The sequence below is a fragment of the Ascidiella aspersa genome, chromosome 4 (genome assembly GCF_963924565.1).
Source record: "Ascidiella aspersa chromosome 4, kaAscAspe10.2, whole genome shotgun sequence".
Taxonomy (NCBI): domain Eukaryota; kingdom Metazoa; phylum Chordata; class Ascidiacea; order Phlebobranchia; family Ascidiidae; genus Ascidiella; species Ascidiella aspersa.
In genome coordinates, this window is record NC_139450.1 from 7,491,679 (window position 1) to 7,514,292 (window position 22,614).

General features: G+C 38.0%; 1 protein-coding gene across 1 annotated transcript in view; it reads left to right on the forward strand.

Moving 5' to 3' along the window:
* Positions 1-330: 330 nt before the first annotated feature.
* LOC146146935 (uncharacterized) overlaps positions 331-22,614 on the forward strand; it is a 43,754-nt gene continuing 21,470 nt past the window's right edge. The window contains exons 1-4 of the mRNA XM_083387878.1: positions 331-424; positions 907-1,091; positions 8,116-8,276; positions 17,142-17,381. Of these exons, the coding sequence (XP_083244004.1) occupies positions 346-424; positions 907-1,091; positions 8,116-8,276; positions 17,142-17,381 (665 nt within the window). The 5' untranslated portion in view covers positions 331-345. The remainder of the gene's footprint in view (positions 425-906; positions 1,092-8,115; positions 8,277-17,141; positions 17,382-22,614) is intronic.

Consider the following 22,614-nt stretch of genomic DNA (forward strand, 5'->3'; position numbering starts at 1 on the left):
GCCTGGCAATTTTAATTATTCATATTCGACTGCATTTTGGGTTGGCAATCACGGTATATGTGTCATCCTTACCAAACCTAGGACTAGCGACAAAGCATAAATAAGCCTATCTTGAATGGAATTTACTGCAAGTTTGCCTTTAAGGTCGAAAACCAACCCCCAAAATGCGGCCCTATAATTAACCCTTACAGCTGACAATTTTTACACCGCCGGTTAATCGTTTTTTGATGTATAGTTTTGTAGACAACCTAAGCCTGCTCACTTTCCAGCCAGTAGCACCACTGTGGTTTGAGAAGCTCGTTTTGTTTTCAATTCACTGACGCCCGACGTAGATTTTCAGTTGCAATGCTAGGCAAGGCAAAGGCGGTGGATTTTTTCTGCGTTCGTCTTTTTTCGACTTTACTGCTGCTGTGGTCAATACAAGGTAATTTGCTCAAATTTTATTGCTGACTTTCGACATTTGGCGGTTCATTTGTATGCCTTAGATCAACTAAAGTATAATTTGATAAATAACTTTATAGGTTTGCTGTTTTAGCTTTTTCTTTAGCTGGTTTTTGGTGAAAGTTTTTGAATTTACATTTTAAAACCGATAACTTTATCCTTATGCTATAATAACTCGTTAATTTGTTCATTTAGACGGGAACTTGCTATTTAAACGTATTGTTTGTGGTTTTGTGGTTAAAAATATAGGCATATAAGGTCGTACCAACGAACTTCTCAATAACCCTATACAACATTAAATGTCCTCTAAAACGGTGTAGGAAAACCAATCAGCCGTGCTATCAATACTCAACTGTATTTCATCACCACGGCTTTAAATTCAATTGCCTTTTAATCCGACGCATTATCGCGATATAGGCCCAGCCTAGAAACATATCAAATTCTAACGATTTTGCATTGCCGCAGGGGTCCAATGCAGCCAGCCTAGCAACGCCAAATACATGACGTCACCAGCGCGTGAACAAGGCACGGAAGGAAACGTGACGTCATCAGTTTGGAGCGTCGTTCCCGACGGACCCTACCAGTCGTGCGACAACGAAAACTGGCCGTTCTTCTACTGCGTAAACGGCATCAACTGTTTTACAGTCCAGGTATAATAGCATTCTCTTAATGATCAGGTTATCGTGGCATTTGCTGGTCGGTGACCAAATAAACCATACCCAGTATTAGAAAGAATCGAGCAGCTTCACTGAGAAAGATTCATATTTGCTCGCGGGAATACTTATTTTAATGGTCATCAGTCGTTTCAATTTACAGGTAAAGCAACGATATATAGCCTCGATGTACAGATTTTTGTTGCATTTATTCTGCATTGAATAATTAAACCGTTACCGGCGTAGAAAAAAATAAGATTTTATGATTAGAAACGTGTATGTTTGCCGAAAATATCATTGAACGCACACGGCATCAACTGTTTTACAGTCCAGGTATTCATTCTTTATAGATTTTAATGATCAGGTTTTCGTGGCATATATTAGTCGGTGACCAAATAAACCGTGTCCAGCATTAAAAAGATTTGAGCAGCTTGATTGAGAAAGGCCCATGTTTGCTCGCGGGAATATTTATTTTAATGGTCATCAGTCGTTTAATTTACATGTAAAGCAACGACATATAGCCTTGATGTACAGTTTTTTTGTTGCATTTATTTTGCGTTTATCAATTATACCGTAACCGGCGTAGAAAAAAAAATCGGGTTTCGCGAATAGAAACGTGTATGCTTACCGAAAGAGTTATTGAACGTACACAGTATCAACTGTTTAACAATTCATCGGGTAAAGCAAGGATGATCCCAGCATCTAAAAGTCCAGGATTTCGTGGCATTTATTTAACGTCGGCCATATAAACCGTGTTCAGGGCTAAAAGGATTGAAGGAGCTTCATTGATAAACGTCTATGTTTGCTGACAGGACCATTGATTGTCGATGGGCACGGCCGGACTAAACAAATGAAGTTTACAGTGTTTGCTTGCGTTTGGTTGCTCTGAGAAATTTTGCGCTATAGGGTCGCATTAATAAGACTTGCAACAACGACGTACAAGGCTTAACTCAGCTGGGGCCTCACCCCTGTAATAATTTCACAATGCTGTCAACACACATTCTAACGGAGAAAAAGAGCTTCTTATTTCATTTCTAACCACCTGGAAAATGTTAATACCTTTAACCAAAGCATATAGCGGTCGTCTGCTAACGTTTGCAATGATGAACTCATGACTTAACTCAAATGCATTTAAGTCACTGTTTTGAAATGACTTGAATTAACTTGAGTCTTTAACGCAAAGTTACTTGACTGAACTTAAAAAAAACTTACGTTAAAATTAAACAATTTGCTTGCTGTGTATTGCGTTTTTGTTAATTTTAGTTGAATTATTTCTCATAATAGAACAAGTTTAAAAATTCTGTTACTTTAACGTTTTTTTATGTTAATGACTTGAAATTGACTTGCCCTACAAATGACTTGACTCGAACTTGTCCACTTATTTTTAAATACTAAACTTGGACTTAGTAATTTCAAAATGACTTGTTTACAACACTGATCAATAAATGATTAGCTCTATGTTCTTATTCCAAACACCAGAAAACTTTATTTTAATTCTGTTTATACAACAACGTGTATATAGAGAACATTGGCATGTTTACTTAAGACGTGTAATTTTAACCCTATATACGGAAGAGTTAATCAACGTGGCGTTAGGAAAAATGCGATCGGGTGCAGTTCAAACAAGGACATACGGCTGATGCGGGGATGGGATCTAAAGGCAAAATCGGGGTGGATAACGAAAGCTATACATTGGGCCCGCCGATGTGGCGATAAAAACAGCCTTTCCTTATGTGTGTTTGCAGTAGAACAGCGCGGACATTAAGCATCGGGCGTTATTACGCGTGTTTGCCCGTTTCCCGGTAATTTACGAGCGGCACGGGACTATTGTCAACGCAGTAGCTTCATATAACGGCTGTAAGGCAGCATTTGCGATACGGTCTTTAAACCGCGTTTTTTCTAGTCACATCTATCTAAGACGCGACATGGAAGTGGCAATGGCAAAACACTGTGAATTTAAATGAACTTACAATAAGACCGAAAAATCGTGACCATTTACTATATTTTCACAAAAGTAATTTTAAGGCATTTTAATTGCCAGTTTGGACGCCCTTTTTAGGAGATATGTATAAATATGTATAACAATATTTCCAACACCTATACAAAACAACTGCAATGTCTAAGTGTATAACCTATGTAAAACGTTTAGGAAACAAACTGACAGTAGTCTTTACAGGGACCGCTGGATTTCGGTGAACGTGATTTGTGCGATGAAATTTCAAACCTATTCTGCCCACGTTGGGCAATGTTACTTTATAAAAAATCTTTTATTTTATGTTGTTTTTTCAAATGAAAAATTGGCGGCCTACGATGAAAAAAATTGGGGGGTTTCTGTTTTTTTTTCGTATAGGAATACACGCGATTTCACAGATTCAGCGGCGGCCTTATATCTTCACAAACGTGCCAGGAAGGCAGTGCTGGAATGCATTATGGGTGATGGGTGATGGTGCATGCCCAAAAATCTCCCGTGTAATTGCCGGACAAGGGGGGTTTGCGCGACAGATTGCCAAAAACGACGTTATTTGTTCGAGCAGCGGCGCAAAATGGAATTTTAATTGGCCGGGGATGTCAATAAAAGAGCCCGGCGAATGTGCGCTGGAACTGTATGGATTTTACGAGGTCGTCGCTCCCCCTGTAAGTCGCGGCTTAACGGCGTGTTCGGGCATCGATTTTCGTCGTTTTTCCGCCTACTGCTGCTGCCGCTGATGTCGAGCGATGTGTGTTAATTTTTCAACTCCAGTCTTGTTTTCTCTCGTTTAACTTGCGTTGAATAGGATGGCGCCCTTGAGCGCACTTGGTGCTAACTGAAGGCACGATAGCGCGCTTTTTTAAATCGCAAGGCTTTGGGTAAAGGCGGATCGCTTGCTTTAAATCTGACGCGTGAATCGTATATATTTGTCCGCACCGCCTTTCGAAACCTAATATTAACGCCACTACACGCTATCTAAATTAGGACGGTCAATTTGGACCACAATTCCTGTTCCTACCACAGATATACGCTATAAATAAATAATAAGAAGGCCTTTCAACCCAGTGCTGACACTATTTTGATGTTTGTTTACCCTTCTTATTCGTTTTGGCATGTTTGTGACATCTTAATACCTTTCCTAAAAGGTTTAAAAAAAGGGTATTTTCTAAGATAACAATGTTCCGCGCGTCGACAATCTTGTGGGCACATGCGCACATATGCCTTGGGTCCGCCTTGCTCTAAATTATGGATCACCAAACTTTTTTATAAAGTGCCGGATAACTGTAAAGCCCGACCATCGCGGGCCGGATATAAATTTTTTGTCGAACTTATTGACATAATTATCGTTATACAAAGGAAATAATAAAACAAGCACACAAATATGTGTGTTAACAGCTGTGATCTAGCCCTTCTGAACATTCGGTGAGTCTGCAATGGCTTTCGGTGTACAAAGGAAATATTAATAACTATATATATGCATATAAACTGTAGTGAGCCTTACTAAATTGTCGCACAGTTTGCAATCTTATCAAAATTCAGTTTTAAATTTCATTCATTTCGACAGCATTTTAACTGTACTTCATCTTACAAGGAAATATGCTGCGCAACATAGTCTGCTGGTGACTCCTGCCCTAAATGCTTTTCCGCCGTTTCCTAGCTAGCCCCTTATTGACTTTGCTATGTGGCCCCTTTTAAATAAATCTCACTCTTATTTTTCTGGTGCAGATGTGTTTTCTTTTTGTTTTTAACAGCTATATGTAACTGTTTTGTTTGACGATGTTTGGCGATGTTAAGACAAACTAGAAATTTCAACAGACCAGCAGTGGGTTTTACGCAAAATAGATTAAACGATTATTATATATCTTCTAACTGCCAATATATCACGATTTTTTTTAATTGGATAATTTTCTTTGGTCGGTTGCTTAAGGACCAGTTTTCTGTCATGTTTAGTTTTGTGTAACACCCGGAAAACAATCCTGACATTAAGTATATAAAACAAAGGCGTAGAAAGTGTTTGTTTTGCATTTTGCAGGCACAGTTAACAAGAGCGTGGTTTTAGTGTTGACTTTTGCAATTATAATAAAATATCGTACATTTTAAAATAGTAAAAATTAAATCCTTGAGGGCTCATTGCGAGGCTAAACACATGTGCAACCCAAATTATGAGAACTAACAACTCGAATATATGATAAACACCGATCAAACGTACCATCCGTTTGTTGTATAATCATTGGACATTTAAGGCAGGACAATTCGCCTAAACATGGTCAAAAATTAAATAAACGCAATCTTCACTTTTGACCGTTGTATATTGGATTCTAAGCAAATAGTTACTTTATACAGTGCTAAGCAATTCAGCCCACCCCATAATTCCCACAGCTCGCTTGAATCGTATTTTCAATCTCATTGCATAACGCTGACCTTTTCGTGTTGTAAAGCTGCAATAGACCGGACAGCTTGTTTTTCCAGAGAAAATATTGACCTATGGCACAGTATACGCAGACAATAAGGTCTTCACAGAGTCACTGGGGAACGTCATTTTCACCTAATTAGAGAGCCAATTGAACGTTGGCGGTGGTATATTGATATTCGATAGATTTTACTCGTCAAATTGGAACGAATTTCCCCCGGCTGAGTTAGTTATTGGCCAGCGGGAGAGGCGCTTCGTAACGAGGAGAAACAAATATTAGTGGAAATCACAAATACGACGCTACTCTGGCGTAAACCTTTCTGACCGCGGGATGTAGTTTGGCGACCCTGCCCTAAATCGTGTTTTCCGCCTTTTCCTAGCCCATTATTGACTTGGCTGTGTGGCCCCTTTAAATAAATCTCACTCTTATTTTGCTGGTGCGGATTCGTTTTCTTGTTGTTTTAAACGGCTGTTTGTAATTTTTGTTTGACGATGTTGACTTAACAAAAGCTATAAATTTCACCAGACTATAGTGGGTTTTACGCAAAATGAAATAAACGATTGTAGTTGGCCAAGACCGCGCGATTTGGTTGCTTGTTATCTTCTAACTGCCAGGATATTACAAAATTATTTTAAATTGTTTAATATTCGTGGATCGGTTTTTTAACAATCAGTTTTCTGTCATGTTTCGTTTTTATGTAAGACGTGGAAATCATTCCGGATATTTAGTATATGAAGCAAGGGCGTAGAAAGTGTTTGTTTTGCATTCTGCAGGCACAGTTAACGAGAGCATGGTTTTAGTGTTGACTTTTGCGATTATAGTAAAATAGCCAAAAAATTTTAATAGCAAAAAGCAGAGCCTTTTAAAGACTCATTGCAAGCCTAAACACATGCGTAATCCAAATAATGAGAACTAACAACTCGTATATATGGTAAACACCGATCAAATCTACCATCAGTTTGTTGTTTCATTAATAATCATTGGCCATATTTAAGGCAAGACAATTCGCCTAAACGTGGTCAAAAATTAAATAAACCCAATCTTTACGTTTGACCGTTGTATACTGTATTGGATTGTATACAAATATAGTTTCCCTATTCTGTCCTAAGCAATCCCGCCAAACCCTAATTCCCAAAGCTCGCTTGAATCGCATTTTCAATCTCATTGCATAACGCTGATTTCTTCGTGTTGTAGAGCTGCAATGGGCAGCTTGTTTGTCCAGAGAAAATATTGACCTATGGCACAGTATACGCAGGCAATAAGGTCTTCACAGAGTCACTGGGTAACGTCATTTTCACCTACAAAGAGAGCCAATTGAACGTTGGCGGTGGTTTATCGATATTCGATAGATTTTACTCGTCAAATTGGAACGAATTTCCCCCGGCTGAGTTAGTTATTGGCCAGTGGGAGAGGCGCTTCGTAACGAGGAGAAACAAATATTAGTGGAAATCACAAATACGACGCTACTCTGGCGTAAACCTTTCTGAATGTAGTTTCAAAATGTATGTTTATTTCTACACAAGGTGGATGTAACAAGACTAAGGCAACAATATAAATATATATGCATTTCAGTTTTTTTTTTAAACGGGGATATAATTAAAACAAGGGCTTTATGTATTTGCTCGATTTGATTGCCAAAAGAAAACGTTTTTTTATATTTTATTTTCTTGTTCCCTCTGCTTATTCCACGTTTCCCAACTCTTGATTTACTTAAATGTCGTTGAAAATAAGCTTTGGTCAATGCTACTTAACCAGGGCTATGTATACCTACACTGATATTACGTACAGAATACTTGAGGTTACTAAAACCCATTTTACGTTGCTGCTGTCTAAAATCTACCAACTATTGGAGCAGAATATAGCCCAAATGTAGATTTATTTTAGCTTTCAAAATTAGATTAGCGTTTGAATTACAGCCTTATCAGTTTTTCTTCTGTTGCATATAATTTCATCTTTTCCTAAAACGACTATTGTTTATAAAGTTCGACAAATATTTCAATTTTAGGAACTCGGGCGTGGAAATAATTTTACTTTTTGAATTCGTGAAAATCACAAATAAAAGTCTGAACTGGAATTACCAATTAACAACCGATTAAGATAAATTAGCAGTTGTACGTTAAAAGCATAAGAGCCGACGATCTGTATACGACAAGATTGGACCCCTACAGGCTGTTTTATTTACCATCACATCAAAAACTTTTTCCAAATAACAATGCGAAAAACTTCGTTAGACAAAGTAGCATTTTTGGTATAGTTGGAAATTAGGCAAGAATTAAAAAGTTAAAACGCACAAGGGCATGCTGAATTTGCTTAAGAATCACTGCTTCAAGTTGAAACACTCGTCTGGCTCTCTGTTTCGAATCAAATGTTTATCAGTCGAATTACCAGTGTTGTAGTGACTTAAGTCAATGCCTTGACTTAAGTGCACTTAAGTTTTCACGTGACTTGACTTAACTTAATTCTTTGAAGAAAAATGACTTGACGCGAGTCTTTTAAACAAAAGACTTGACTTTGACTGAAGTTATTTTTCAATCAACCGAGACTACACTGTGAACTAGACCGAGACTATACACTGTGAACTACACATTTTTAAAGCACCGTTCGACCTCGTGGTGATTTACCAGTAATAATTTGTGTCCAGCAAATGTGCGACGGGCACGACGACTGCGGCGACTCATCAGACGAGGTCATGTGCCCGCAGAGCTTCGTATGCCCCAACACCAGCCATTTGCTGGCCTCCGACAAGTTCTGCGACGGAATCAAGGACTGCGAAGACGGCAGCGACGAAAAGGCGGAAGGAAAGTGAGTTTTAGAATTTCTCTTTTTTTTTTGCAGACCTTGATGTGCATCATAGATAGGGAAGTCGGGTTCTTGACGTTTTACTTCAATAACGATACCCGATATTTTTAACAAAAATATCGCTAAACGATCTGATACCTACTGAGCTTAAACATTTAAAGTATTTAAAATTGAAACACTGAAATGTGGCTTATTAGACAAACATTTTTCTTTAGAGGTAAGAGGTTTAGTTACCTTTAATTGACAACCTAACTATTTTTTGACAAATTTGCGGTTTGTTTTGCATTTACCATTCGCTCTTTTCGTTTTGCATTACGCTCTGAGACGAAGTTATACTTTTCGATAAGACCACGTGTTTTTCGGTACAAAATTAGAATATTACCATCTGTTTTGGTATAAACATTTCATTTCGGCACAAAAGTTATTTTTTTGGTCATAAAATTAGCTTTGTTATCATGGCAGTTATTCTCAGTGGCATATTAGTACTTTTATTATACTGTTGGGAAGAAAAATTACACTTTTATCATATAGACCCACTCGTTTAGCGAAAGTAATTACTGTTTCGAACGAAGTGTAAAACGGTCTGGTAAATATATTATCGACCTACTTACACGTTTCGCTTGCACGAATTTATTTTATTACACGTTGTTTTGCTCTGAACAGCCTTGTCCGATGCTGTCAGCATTTGTATATAGTTGTAATATTTTTTTCCGTAAATCCCAATGACTTACCGCCTCACCTTAATGTTCAATGCAAGGTGCATTCATGAAACCTGACAATAAACCGTATGCCGCGCGATTGAGGGGGTCTAGCAATTATGTAGTTGTCGATCTTGCGGTAAAGGAACGGCAAGAAATCAACATTTAAAAAAGGCGCTTGTGTAACTATAGTCAGATGCAGGTGTACGCAATCATTTTTTCAGGCGTTTAACTTCACCGCCAAATTCAAGATGACCGTTTTTGATGTGGTTTGTACTAGGAACTAAAGTATCCCTTAAAAACAAAATTTATCTTAAAAAAACATTTAGGCGTCGTTATTACATTTGATTTAGTTTACGTCATTCAATATTACACAGGCTTGGTTGTCAAACGCTTTTGTCGACCACAGTAACACCTTTAGAAGTCCGATAATATCGGATCGGAGCCGACACCCGATAGCAGGTTATAGTATCGGAACTCGTCCGATACTATGGTTTTGTAGGTTCCAATTCAAAACCATATTAGGCATTTTCGCCATGGTTGGCGATCAAACTGGGCGTTTCAAGCATTAAAAGTAACTTTCTGAGAAAATGACATAATAAACAATTAATGGTAATTAAACTTAACCATTAAAGTAAATGTTTTTCTTGGAAAACATTAGGAAGACCCCCCAAGTTTTTAATTATGTTTAGTTGACCATATGGAAAATATACATTTGGTATGAAACTGGACGGTTACGTATATACGGTTTGCTCGAAAACGGGTGTGGGATTATCAAAACGAAATATGACGTATCTGACATCCCTATAGTAATTCCTCATAATTTACTTGCACTTTTTGAAGGGCAAGGAGTACAGTACAGAGTTTTAATAAAATCCAACTTGGCAGTTTTTCTATTACAGACGGTACAACCAACACCACTCGTAACTCAAGCCAGGCCACTCTTGGACGTATAAAAAAAAAGTTCTTTTACCGCACAAAAATGTTGGCGGAAGTCTACCCCCCCCCCCCCTAAATCCGCTTCCAGCGCGTAAACGACCATTTAATAATTAATTAAAAGCCCAAACTCGTTTCTCCGGTCTTTCCGATCCCCACGGACCATCGCTTAACGGACTGACACGCCTGTGTACCACGGGGCGCGATTAAAAATGTTCGGCGTGTAGCCATGAATAAGTAATGGCATAACTCGCCTCGTAACAAGCTCGTCCTCTACTATCCGTTTGTACAACAAGGCCGGACCCACGCGAACCCATCCGAACTGCCGCGAACAAACGCGAAACCGCGCGAACACTCAAGGCGAATTAGTGCGTGTTTGTGTGTTAAAACTGGGGCGGACTTTTTGAAGAGAGGGTCCCATAACCCCGACACAACTATGTTACGCTTCACAATAACATTCAGGTTTCCAAACCGAATTTACCATAAATCACTTAGCAGGCAAAAAAATGGCCGTTTTAAAACTTAAGCTTATTACATTTATGCAGTTCCAGAGTTACTCAAACGCTTTTTTTTTAGTACCGTACCTTGCCCTGCATACAAGTTACCGCAATTTTTTTTTACCGATTAGACCAGTGGTTCTCAAACTGGGGTCCGCGGTCCTTTTGGGGTCCGCGAGATAACTTTCTGGGACCTCGAAGCACCTAACAAAAAATCAACGCGGCGCTCCTGAAGAAGATAATTTTTTGTGCAATAAAAAATTTTCAGGCAACTTACTTTTCCAAGCCAAGCTCGTTAGCTGTTCATTCACTTTATTGCACGCTTTGAGTTGAATTGTCTATTATGGCGTCATAGTCATGCGTTGTGCTAGTAAGAATTACGTTTTTACAGCTTGCTGCGCTGACACTGTAGGCGCCTAGGCGGTACAGTATACCAGAGGTTCCCAACGTGGGCAGTACCGCCCCCTTGTGGGCGTTGGCGAGTTACAAGGGGGCGTTTTGGGTCCGTTTCTAATTTGGGGGGGAGCGCTGAATGCACTTAAGGGGTCGTTACATAAAACCACTTATAGGCTAAATTTTACAAAAAGTTCATATAAAAATAACTAGTAACAAACTGGACTGTAGGTAACTTTTAACCTTAAATGCAGTTTTCCGACCATTGTTACGTAATAAATGAAAAGTTGTTAGTTGTTGTTGCGTTTCACAGTTTTATACGCGGCAAAATCTTTGTATATTTAAAGCAGGGGTCGCCAACTTACGGCCGCCACTTCTTTGACAACTATATAGACACGAGTCCATTTTAAATACTTTTTGACTATTTTAACTTAGTACGGGCAAAAATTTTTCGCGCTTCGCGCCAATGATCTTTCTACGTCCAGTTTGTTTACGTTTTGATGCTGTCTTTGGAATAGATTAGCGCTTTTTTACAGTTGCGGACAAACGGAAAACGTATTCAAAAATATTAGACATATATTGTTTAACATTTTTTGATTTTTTTCGGCAATGGAATGAATACTAGCACGAAATTTAAAAGAAATGTTGGTATACCCCCCAAAAATTGCGCTCGCTTTGCTCGCAAGGTGCGACAGGATTTAACAAACACCCGCTCGCAAGGTGCGCCAGAAGACCTTAACAAACACTGATTGACACTATCTATAAACACTAAGGTTATCGCGTTTCCTCAAACTAGCTTTATTACACTTTTAATTAGTAGTATGGATGAAAAAAATCCGAGGTCCGCCTGATTCACAGTTGTTCTAACATTCCAATAACACAATTCTTAGCGGCCCACAGAGACCTTTCTGAGTCTGATTGGTGCCCCTGACAAGAAGTGGTTGCCGACCCCTAATTTAAAGTATTGGTGCAGAAAGTTGAATTTTTCCTGGTAATGACATAACCTGGTGAATTAATGTATCCATAAATTCCTATAGTGAATGTATGTTAGACTACCTAAAATATGACTGACAGCTTATCGAAACGAAAGTGCAGACAATAAGTGTTAAGCAACGATTAATATAATACTTTACTGTAAAGCAAGATGAGGGGGGCGATATGAAATATTATTGAGCCCAAGGGGGCACTAGTGTCAAAAAGGTTGGGAAACACTGGTGTATACGGTCACGGTTTAAAACTGTTCGTGATTGCTTCACTCAAATAAAATGACTCATTAGAGGTTAACATTGCCGAGCTGATAGCAAAGAAGCAAGTGCACCCATCTCATTGATACCATTAGGATCAACGTGTTATTTTGTGTTTACAGTATTTGTGTATATTTTTAAGGGACCGTAAGCAATAAAAAAAATTCTGGGGGACCGTTGCGTCATATTTTACAAAAAGTTTGAGAACCACTGGATTAGACTGATATGTAAATACTGTTACGTACATTAATATTATTCTGTCACCTAAAAACAAACCAAAGTTCTTTAAAGGAAAACTTTCAGGGATGACGTCGCTTACGTCATAAAACATTTATTTCCAAAGCACCTGTTTTGAGTTAACTCGTGCACTAATGTGCAGCTGAAGACAAGTATAATTGCGCATAACGTTAAAAGAGTGTTATTTGGATTGGCAAAACTTTTAATATAAAGAATATTTGGTATATCAAGCACATTTTCGTATATTGCTCACAATAACGGCATTTATAATCGAATTTAACCGAAATTGCACTTTGTAGAGTTTTGATGTCACACGGTGCAACAAACCAGCTTCGTATGCATAGCGCCTTCAGGTATATTTCCTTAAAACGGGAAAATACAGTAAAACAGATGGAAGCAAATATTTTGTATTTGTATAGTGAAAGTTGGATCAGCACCTGCGCGCATCAAACGTTTTATATTTTAGCTCACACGATCAAACGCAGGGCTGAAACCCGTGAAGGTCAAATACTAATGCACAACTCAAGTGCGATGCTCGTTCTAAATAGCTCGCCACATTGTGTTGAAGTACATTCGTCGCCGAAAGATATGATGTTAATATTGTTTATATTAGAACGTTATCACTTTTCTACTAAAATCTGTCTTGGCTAGTTTCTCACAAATATGAACTAAAAGGTTAAACATACAATTAATATTGACTTTAAGCTATGTTTGTTAGCGCACAACTTTTGGATGATGTCACTATACAATAGAATTTTGGAGCTTAGATGTTAGAGGTTTTAGTTAGACGTAGTAAGAATAACAAAACCCATAAAGAAGTACGTTTCATTTTGTAAACGATTCGAACGACTCTTTATTCGTTTTCAACATTAAAAATGCTAGCTACTTCTGTATAGGCCGCGCCCACCCCACCTTAAGTACTTTTGTCTTGCTTCCCTAATTTTCTCGCCCATGTCCTAGTTTTACAAGTTGAGGGACCTTTCTTTAAAAGCCGACTTGTCAAAGTGATTCTCATAGTATGACACACGTCAAAGTTAGGTTACATTGAACGCAATTAAAAAAATATTCGGCGTAAACCATTATTTGTCAAAATTAAAGGCAAATAAATGACAAGCCACTTCTTTATGCGTTATACCATTTCAAATAACCGTGATACTTGTTAGGTTTTGTGTAGCTCTTAATAATATCGTATGCAAATTAAAACCGAGAAATATGTAAGGCTTTTTTATAACACTTTAGAGGAAATATGTATTCTTTAAATCTAGGTTTGAGTAACAACCCAGTCTAGAACTGCCCAAATTTTAATAAGATTGAGCTTTAAAACGTCCAGTTTTTTGGCCTGCTGTGGGATCTATGGTAATTCACCTAAAATGTCATTGTGAAGCGGAACATCTGCGTTAGACTGTATAGGCAGGATTTGTGACGGATCGTGGCAAACCTATTACTGCAAGAGCTTAGAAAGGTAATTGCGCCGTACGTAATAGGAAAGGGGAACTGACATTGCAAATTATATTCTAGTTTTACTGTTCGAAAAAGTAATTTAAAAAAAAAATTAAAAAGTAATAGCGAGTTCGAGTGATGATGATAATTGCGCCAGCCCCAAAATGAAAAGAACCAAAGAACAGATGTTTTTCCTCCAAGTGGGGCAGATGTATTTTGTTCGCAAGAGATTAGTATGATCCATCATTGGATATTATTAAAGTCCTGTTTACGCACCTACAAAAATAGATAACCTGTGTTTCGTGCTATGTGGTTTCCTTAAAATACTTTTTTGAGCCAAAAGTTTACCTTTACGGTATTTTATAAATGCAATAGGTGGCCCCGGTGTATAAAGTTTTCGACAGTGTTGTAATGACTTAAGACAATGACATGACTTGGGTGCACTTATGTCACTGTTTTCAAACGACTTGACGCGGCCTAATTCGTTTCGGTAAAACTATACTTGACTAGACTTAAGTCTTTTGAACAAATTACTTGCCTTGACTTAAATCATTGAGTCAAATGGTTTGGGTTGAAATTAAGTGTTTTAGACAAGTTTACCAAATTTAATGGTTAAACGTTTAATTTTTTATGTCAATGACTTGATGTTGACTTGCTCTTATAACGACATGACTGAGACTTGACTTATTATTTTTAAATGCTTGACTTCGACTTAAATAACTTAAGTCATTTAAAAATGACTTGTTTACAACAATGGTTTTCGATGTACACTTTGCTAAGTGGATGAAGTAAAATTTTAGTAGTTTAACCCTTATGTTTCGATGATGACGTGTTGACTTGAGAAACTGATAAAATGACTGGCTATGTATTGCAAAACACTTTACCTTCGTGTGCTCATTTTTGCTTGGATTTTTGTTTCAAATTATTAGTGTATAACACCGTTTTCTTTCGGTAAAGCAGTCGTAAAAACCGGCCAGATATACAGGGTTCGCACCGGGGGTCCGTAAAACATGCCTTCTGGCGCCTAAAAATCGAATCGATGTCCTTTTGCCCGTAAAGTCGTCGATCAAAGGGTTCCGCTGCGCCGAGCGCTTACCAGCCGTTGTGTAATCCTACGCCGCTGACAAAATGCTGTCACTTTTAACCGAGCCTTGCTAGCGTGAGTGAATCTGTTTTTCGGCAGCGGTGACGACCTGACTCTGAAATAACAGCCAGGTGCTGCACCTGCTGTTTTTCACAGCTCGATTGCATTTGACGTATAGGCTGAATTGTAAGCGCTTCAAAAATGTCGGTTCAATAACGATTAGGCGCTCCTATATCGGAACAACGGTCTCCTGGCAGCTTATACACGACCGAAGGGTTAAAGCGGTACGAAAAACCACCGTTCGTTTGGCAAACGTAAAATGATTTATGCGTGCGCTTCCGTGGAATTTGCGTGAAATAAACGTAAATGAAAATAAATGGCCCTTTTTGTTGTTGCTCAGAACCATACAAATCTGCGGCGACGTGCCGAAAACCGAGCTAAATCTTCGCTATTTGGTCGTTGGTCGGAAAAGTGGGTAACAGGGTTGCTCAGTTAAGCTGGACTATTTCGGAACTGTCAAAATGGCTTTTGGCCTGGGTGCGATTTCAGTTTGATTGGGCTTTGGCAACAGCAAAAGCCTTTAAGTGTGAATGTTCTTAAAAAGCTCTTGTTATAGTTTTACTCTCAAAAATGTTGGCGAATTGATCTTTCGTTATAAGCTGCATTTGCCTGTGCCCTAAACAAAATAAACAATGATGTATATGGGTTGTTCCACTTAAGCAGTCAAAAGAAAAAGAAAAAGTTGTCCTTAGGTTTAAAATAAATGGTTTAAGAGATGACGACCAGCAAGATTATGCTTACCTAACCGTTTGGGCTGCTTATTGCTAGTTGGTTATTTAGCACACACCAGTCCCTTAATAAAACTAATACATCAGGGGTTCTTAAACTTGGGTCCATGGACCCTTTGGGGGCCTTTGAACTAGTTTAAGGGGGTACATAAAGACCTACTTGAAATATTCGAGTATATTTAGGAAGTAATTATTTTTTAAAGAAAACTGTTTGATTAAAAATAAAACGGTTTTGCACTGAATGTATTTTGACTCCATTTCAATTTCACGTTTTTGGACCGAAATCAGCAGTTTTATGAAATCTATTTGACTGTGACGTCATTTTATGATGTCATTTTTGACATTTTTGAGGGTTCCGCGGTAAAAAAAGTTGAAGAATCCCTGTAATAAATCAAGTATGTCAAAACCGTTATTACTCGCAAACCTAACGAACGAATGGGATTCTGCTAGGTGAGAGTATGCAACGTCTTATTTACGACGTGTTCATTTTTGGGATGTTTTTTCATTGCACTTGGCACTCGACATAGATATTGCAATTTTGAAATATTTGTTTGAAAATACCAATTAAAAACACCCAGCTTAAAGCGCGCGGTTGGTCTTAGATGTTTAAAATGCAATAAATGCTAATTAGTAATATTGATTTTTTTTGACAAGCTGGGAATTCTATTCGGTGAACGAGCGAGTCATCAGTGTTGCAAACAATCCATTTTTAATTGTCCTAAGTACTAGTCAAGTCAGATAAAAAAGTGACTTAAGTCAAGTCATTGACCTAAATCATTACAGCACTTAGTCTCACTAATCTATTTATTATAAGCCTGAAACCTCCCAAAAGATGAAAATGCAAACAACAAAAATACTTTTTATGAATTGCAAGATTTTCAGAATTTAAAGCACAGATATACTTAGAGTGTTTGTTTTATACTTTATCAAAAAACCAAGAATAGAAAGCGCCGATAATGTCTTTGCATACTTACAACGGTAGACTATATAACGAAGCGCACACATACCAGTAAGCAATCAAATCATTGGTGACACCAGTTCCAAACAGGAGAGTTACAGAGTCGTTTTGTAAGGGAATAAAAGTTTTGAGGAAATCCAAGGTGTAACTTCTTCCCAATATTTTTTAATATGATGACAATTATAAAATATTGCGATACAGTTTCAGGGGAACGTTTTCTAACAGCAATATGTTGGCTCTATTTTGTTTTGTTTAAAATTACTTCAAAAACATGAGTCAATATACTTTGTCCACTCAAAAGTAGTAAGTCATCTTTGACAGAACAATAAATAGTGACGTTTACCAGGGTTACTCTACAAAGCTTCTGCCGAATTTGGAAACAGTGTCGTTTTACGCGTTTCAAGCCTACTGTCAGCATTTTTCACCAAGATCGCGAATAGTTTTGACACTCCACACCCCTATACTGAAACGCCCAACTTCGTTTGCAAAATCAGGCACTCCTCTACGTCGACAGTGCCCTTAGTCTGCCCTGCCTGAAACGCATTGGCAAAAAACCTCAAACAGCAATATAAGTAACTGTATTCACCTTGCAGATTTGTGTGCGCCAATGCGTGGCGATACGTGTTGGGCTCGACCAATCAGAGCCACTGGAAGGAACGACGCGTGCCCTACAGCGCCCAGGCCAGGCACCAGTTCCAGAGCCGGGACTTTCCCGGGCGCTGCGGCCTGCCCGACGCCTACGTTTGCGACGGCTTCAATCACTGCGGCGACCATTCGGACGAGTGCAATGCGAACTGCGGTGACGCCAAGAAGTTCATCTGCGCCAACGGAAAGTAGGTTACCGCTTTATAGATTAATGGTCTGAGACACGCCGCTTGAATTTAGTAAAAATCAAATTTCTGTTCCTATGTGTTTTATCAACTTCGATCTTAAGACAATGGCAAATATTTAGCGTTGTTTTAATTATTTCTGTATTATTAAAACCGGATTATTAAGGCGGCCAACCAGGTTGCGTTCGAGATGTTGGTCGTATAGCCTACGCTAGGCTAGGTTCATTGCTGTAATATAATATGAAGGCAGAACAGCACCCATGCAAAAGAGCACTAAACCTTAAGACTAAAAATGTAAAAAAATGTTAGAGATTGAATGCCTTATTCATCGAAGAGTTACACAATATAGTCGCGGCCCTCGGGATAAATGTTTTCATTTAGCCCTGGGATCAATTTGAGTATGAGATCCCTGAAGTAAGTTGTCTATACGTTTTGTTCAAACGCAATGAATGAGCTATTTTTTGGCACGGTTTCAGTGGATTTTACGCTAACAGACCTTGGGCCACAAATTGTGGAACGCCAATTAGACTATTGAAAGGTTATGAGCTACTGTCCTAGTCCAACGTATAACAATAGCAAGTCATGTAAAGGCATTAATATAAATGCTTCAAAACTGATAAGATTTATTTTATTCGTAGTATTTCTTGTAAACCCATCAACAACGAGAAACCATTAGCAACCGCATTTTTCAATTCACAAAATATGAGGCGAAAAATCTCATTTTTAACCAAAATGTGCTGACTATATATAAAACGCTTAAATTGAGGTCAAGTCAAATACCTATAGCACTTAGCCCTACAATTACTACATTCAAGGCAAAACAGCGCTTTTTCAGGCATAATTTGTAAATAGTGAAATGCACTATTTTTCCTTCTTCTAATACCTGAAACTTTGATGGTAGCGCAAAGGGCACATAAGAAAAAAAGCGAAAAAGCTAAATCTTAAAGCTGGCTGCCTAGGCGGGAAGAATAGAAGAAAAAATGAGGAAGGGCGCCAGTGTTTCTTGATCTGTCGATATTGGACGGATCGTATCGACGAACCGTCACAATAATGGCCTCGTCGTCAGCCCGTGTGCGGTAGCGGGCGGTTTGGGTCGAGGGCCCACCAAGCCCATGCTCTGCCGGTTAAATAATAAATGTAGAAGCGCGAGTATTTATATATTCACGCCACGGCTTTTCTTCGTCTTATTGCGAGAAATGGGCGTCCTGGCCTTGATTGATTTACTGTAACACTGTCTCAACACAACTCCATCTTTATAGCAAGTTAAATCGCATGTGTAAAAACCGGGAAGAAAGACAGCATCATATTTTCGAAATATTATTTAATAGTTTTTGTTGTATGTATTATTTAATACTTTTTGTTGTATGTAATTAAGGGGAATACCATTGTAACTGTCGTAAGTGTTAAGATTAACAGTGAGCTTGCTAAACCGCATGTTTATGTAAGTACTTTATCGGATCCATTAGTTTTCAGTAAGTTTTATTATCTCTTTGCCACAATATTTCATTCTACAATCTAAAATATATGGCTAGCGCTAGAACGAGGTGTTTTACTTTATTTTTGATTTGATTTTTTAAACAAATTTGAGTAAAATGGTTTCTAATGGCCCCATTATTTCTGGTAAAAGTACCAAATTTAGTGCGCAACCATCAACAAAAAGGCTTTGTTTTGGTTTTCTGCTTATCACGGAGTGTATGGAGAACAAAGGGGTCTTAATATATACACAATACATATACCTCTTAAAAAAATGTGTCAGACAATTACAATATACGCTAAAAAAATATATATATTTATATATTTATGCCGTTTCAAAAATGTGTTTTCAGTAGTTTTACTCCAAGCGATCGTAGCGATATAAGAACACAAAAATGTATTTCGAGAGTGATCTACCTATTTTTTATTTAACTGTTAAAATTAGTTTCTAATCAGGCAAAATAAATTTGTCAACATCAAAGAAAAACTGATATTTCAGTATTTTTTATTCAATTTCGAGAACTATTAGAAAATGCCCGCCGATGTAATTTTGCTAAAGTGGCTTTTAAAATGAAATTAACGTCGAATGGAAAGGAGAAATCTCTTCGCACAGGGCAAACATGCAGTAAATTTAATTTATTTACTGACTAATACGAAACGGTCGCCGAAGTTCGAAAAACGATTCTACAGTTTAAACCTGAATGTAAGTTCCGCCCTACGTTTAAAATAATCCATTAGTGCGCTTGGTAAGAATTGTAGAAAACAACCTTAGCCTAATATAGTCAAAGCAAAACAGCTCGACGTCGAGGTCATAATAACGAATGGCGTGGATTTGACTAAACTCGCTTGGACAAAATGTCTGGCTTTATCCTGTAGTGTTTCAAATATTTTTACTATTAAATCAAAACGTTTGAACCGGGTTTATACTTTGGCTTATGGGCCTGACTATTGCAAAATACATTTTTATGAAAAAAAATGTTCCAACACGGTTGTCCATCGCCACGTGTCTATAAATTTCGGACAATGCCATTAAGGACTTGAAAACTCTACGCATTCCAGTAGCTTTCGGTGGAGAGGCACAGCATGCAGCACCTCAAATCAAACGCACAACCTCGGTAGTGGCGGGTCGGACGATTTTTCGCGTCACATTAAAATTCTGGGCCCTTTAATTCGCGGCCGGAGAGGCTTCGGGAAAAATCGATCGGGATTAAACACGTCAGAGACCAAAAAACGTCCAGCTCTCATCTTAAAACGATAGGTAGCCATCGGTTGTTGTTCTCCGGTTGTTGGTTCTGGCATTCTTGTGAACGTGACATTAGATGTATCGCCCCAGAGTTCGGTGCGCAGTGCAATGCAAGGTTGGATTGTTCAAAACCACCCTAAGAAAGACTATAAGCAATTTGGAGTCTTTATGTTATTGGGGTTCTCTCTTAACCTCACATGTCCCAATGGTCAATGGACATATTCAGCTATTTTTTTACAAAACTATAGTCACTTGGAGAACGCTTTAGTTTGGCCTTTTCGATTGCAAGATGTTTGGTAGTTGTGCATCACGATTATTAACCTGACGATAAAATGAATGTGGTAGCCATATGACTCGTTCTTCAACAAAACTCTTAGGTTTTGTTTGAAACTTTCACATGTTACCTTTATTTTGAACTGGCTTTAGTTGTTTCGCTACATTACATTAAATAAAATGAATGTACTGCAGCTAACACAAAGGGGCTCTCCCTATAAACCATACATTAGAGTTTGGATGTCCGAAAATATTGGATACCCGATGCGAGGTGGTAGTATCGGTACTCGTCCGATACCAGGGTGATATCGGTGTCGATCCAAAGCGACATTAATATATAAAAAAATTCGCATTCAAGATAATTTTATCCAAAAATAGTATGTTAACAACTAAAAGCAACTAAACTCTAAAGTAAACTTGGGCCTGATAAACTGCAAAAACAATTGCATTTGACTGTTTCAATTTCACCTAAAAGCCAGTTTGAGCATGCTACAACGTCATTGATATCGGATCGGGTGGTGGTGCTTTTTGTCCAAAATAACAGTTATAGGTTTCAGAGTAAAATATTGGATATCACTATTCTGGGAGTTTAATTTTTTTGTGAAGGTGCATTATTGGTTAGAACCTCCTTTGCCTAATTTAAAGTAAACTGACTTAGACATCGCAGTAGAACCTTTTTACTCCAGCCAGCAAAGTAAAATCGTTACTCCAGCCAGCAAAGTCTGTCCGTTGTAGTTTTAAAAGTCTGAAATAACCGTAGTAGAAATGCTGTCCGGATACGGCCGATTCGCCGAACCGCGTCGCCCGCTACTAATTCGTGGGCTCCGCAAGAGATCAGAAAATTCCCGAGCGTGCCGATAAGTGCCTTTTGCGTGTTTGTTTCGAATCTCAAGGGGGAGGGGGTCATTAAAAATTTTCCCGACTGTGTTTTAAAAGGCTGCTTGTCGGGATGCTTAAAAAGCTATCTCGGCGGGTTAAAAGTTGTCACGAAAAAAGGTTGTGAAACGCGGAGAACTTTTTAACTCAGTTTCTCAACCTTGGATTTTCGCAATTTTCTCGAATGTGCCGCAGAACCAATTGCAATACTAACCATCTGAAATACTGAGGTCGGCGATCCATCTAATTCAAACGGCGTCACAATATGAGTGACAAGCCCTCGTTGAGAAATACTGCTTTTAAGTGCTATTCATCACTAAATACATCGCTGAGAAATTTTATGTTTAAAGCGCACTGTGCCTTACTTTATTTTTCGACAAGCTTTTCAGGCTGCATGTATATTGTCACCTAATTAATAATAATTAAATTTGTTAAATAATCAAGATTTATAAATTTATATAATATACAACCAATTTGCCTACAAAAAAATATATTTGAGCAGGGTAAAACCTTGGTTGAAGACCCATGAGCCTAAAATTTGTGTATTTTTTGTTCGCTAGAATTATAAAATTTTGAATGCCGTTATTGAATATCGACTGGCCGACATTGCACATCCAATATGGAGTGTTTTCGAGAATATGTTTTTACGAAAAAATCGATAGCAATTTAAAATGTACGGCATTTCTGTTTTTTCCTGTTTCGCTACCTGGTTGGTTGTAATGGAGAAAAATTCATTTGGATACGAACTTAACTGGTATGTTACTGTAACAACTTTTCCTTGTTTAGAATAAATATACTCTTAATAAAACAAATATTTAACTACTCTACTGCTTCAATAAGTCGTTTCAAAAACAACCGATTTTTTGGAATGAGAAACACAATTTTTGTTTGTTTTTTTGTGTTGGCAGTATTTTGAATTGATTCATCGTAACGGCCGATCAATGGAATTTAAATCTCGGCAATTCCGTTAATCTTGAAGTATACGATTTTTCATTACCAGTGTTGTAAACAAGTCATTTGAAATGACTTAAGTCCCAGTCAAGTCATTTGAAAAATAACTTAAGTCTAAGTCAAGTATTCTGCAAAAATAACAAGTCAAGTCCCAGTCCAAGTCATCGGTTGCCCAAGTCAAGTCCCAGTCCAAGTCATCGGTTGCCCAAGTCAAGTCCCAGTCAAGTCATTATGAGAGCAAGTCAATTTCAAGTTATGTTATTGTCATAAAAGTAAACTGTTAAACTATTATAATCGATAAACTCATCCGATAAGGAGCAATATTTTAACTAAAAAATATCACACAGGCTATATACAGCAATTTTATTGTTTAATGTGCAAAACCTGGGATATATTTTATTAAAAAACACTTAATTTAAT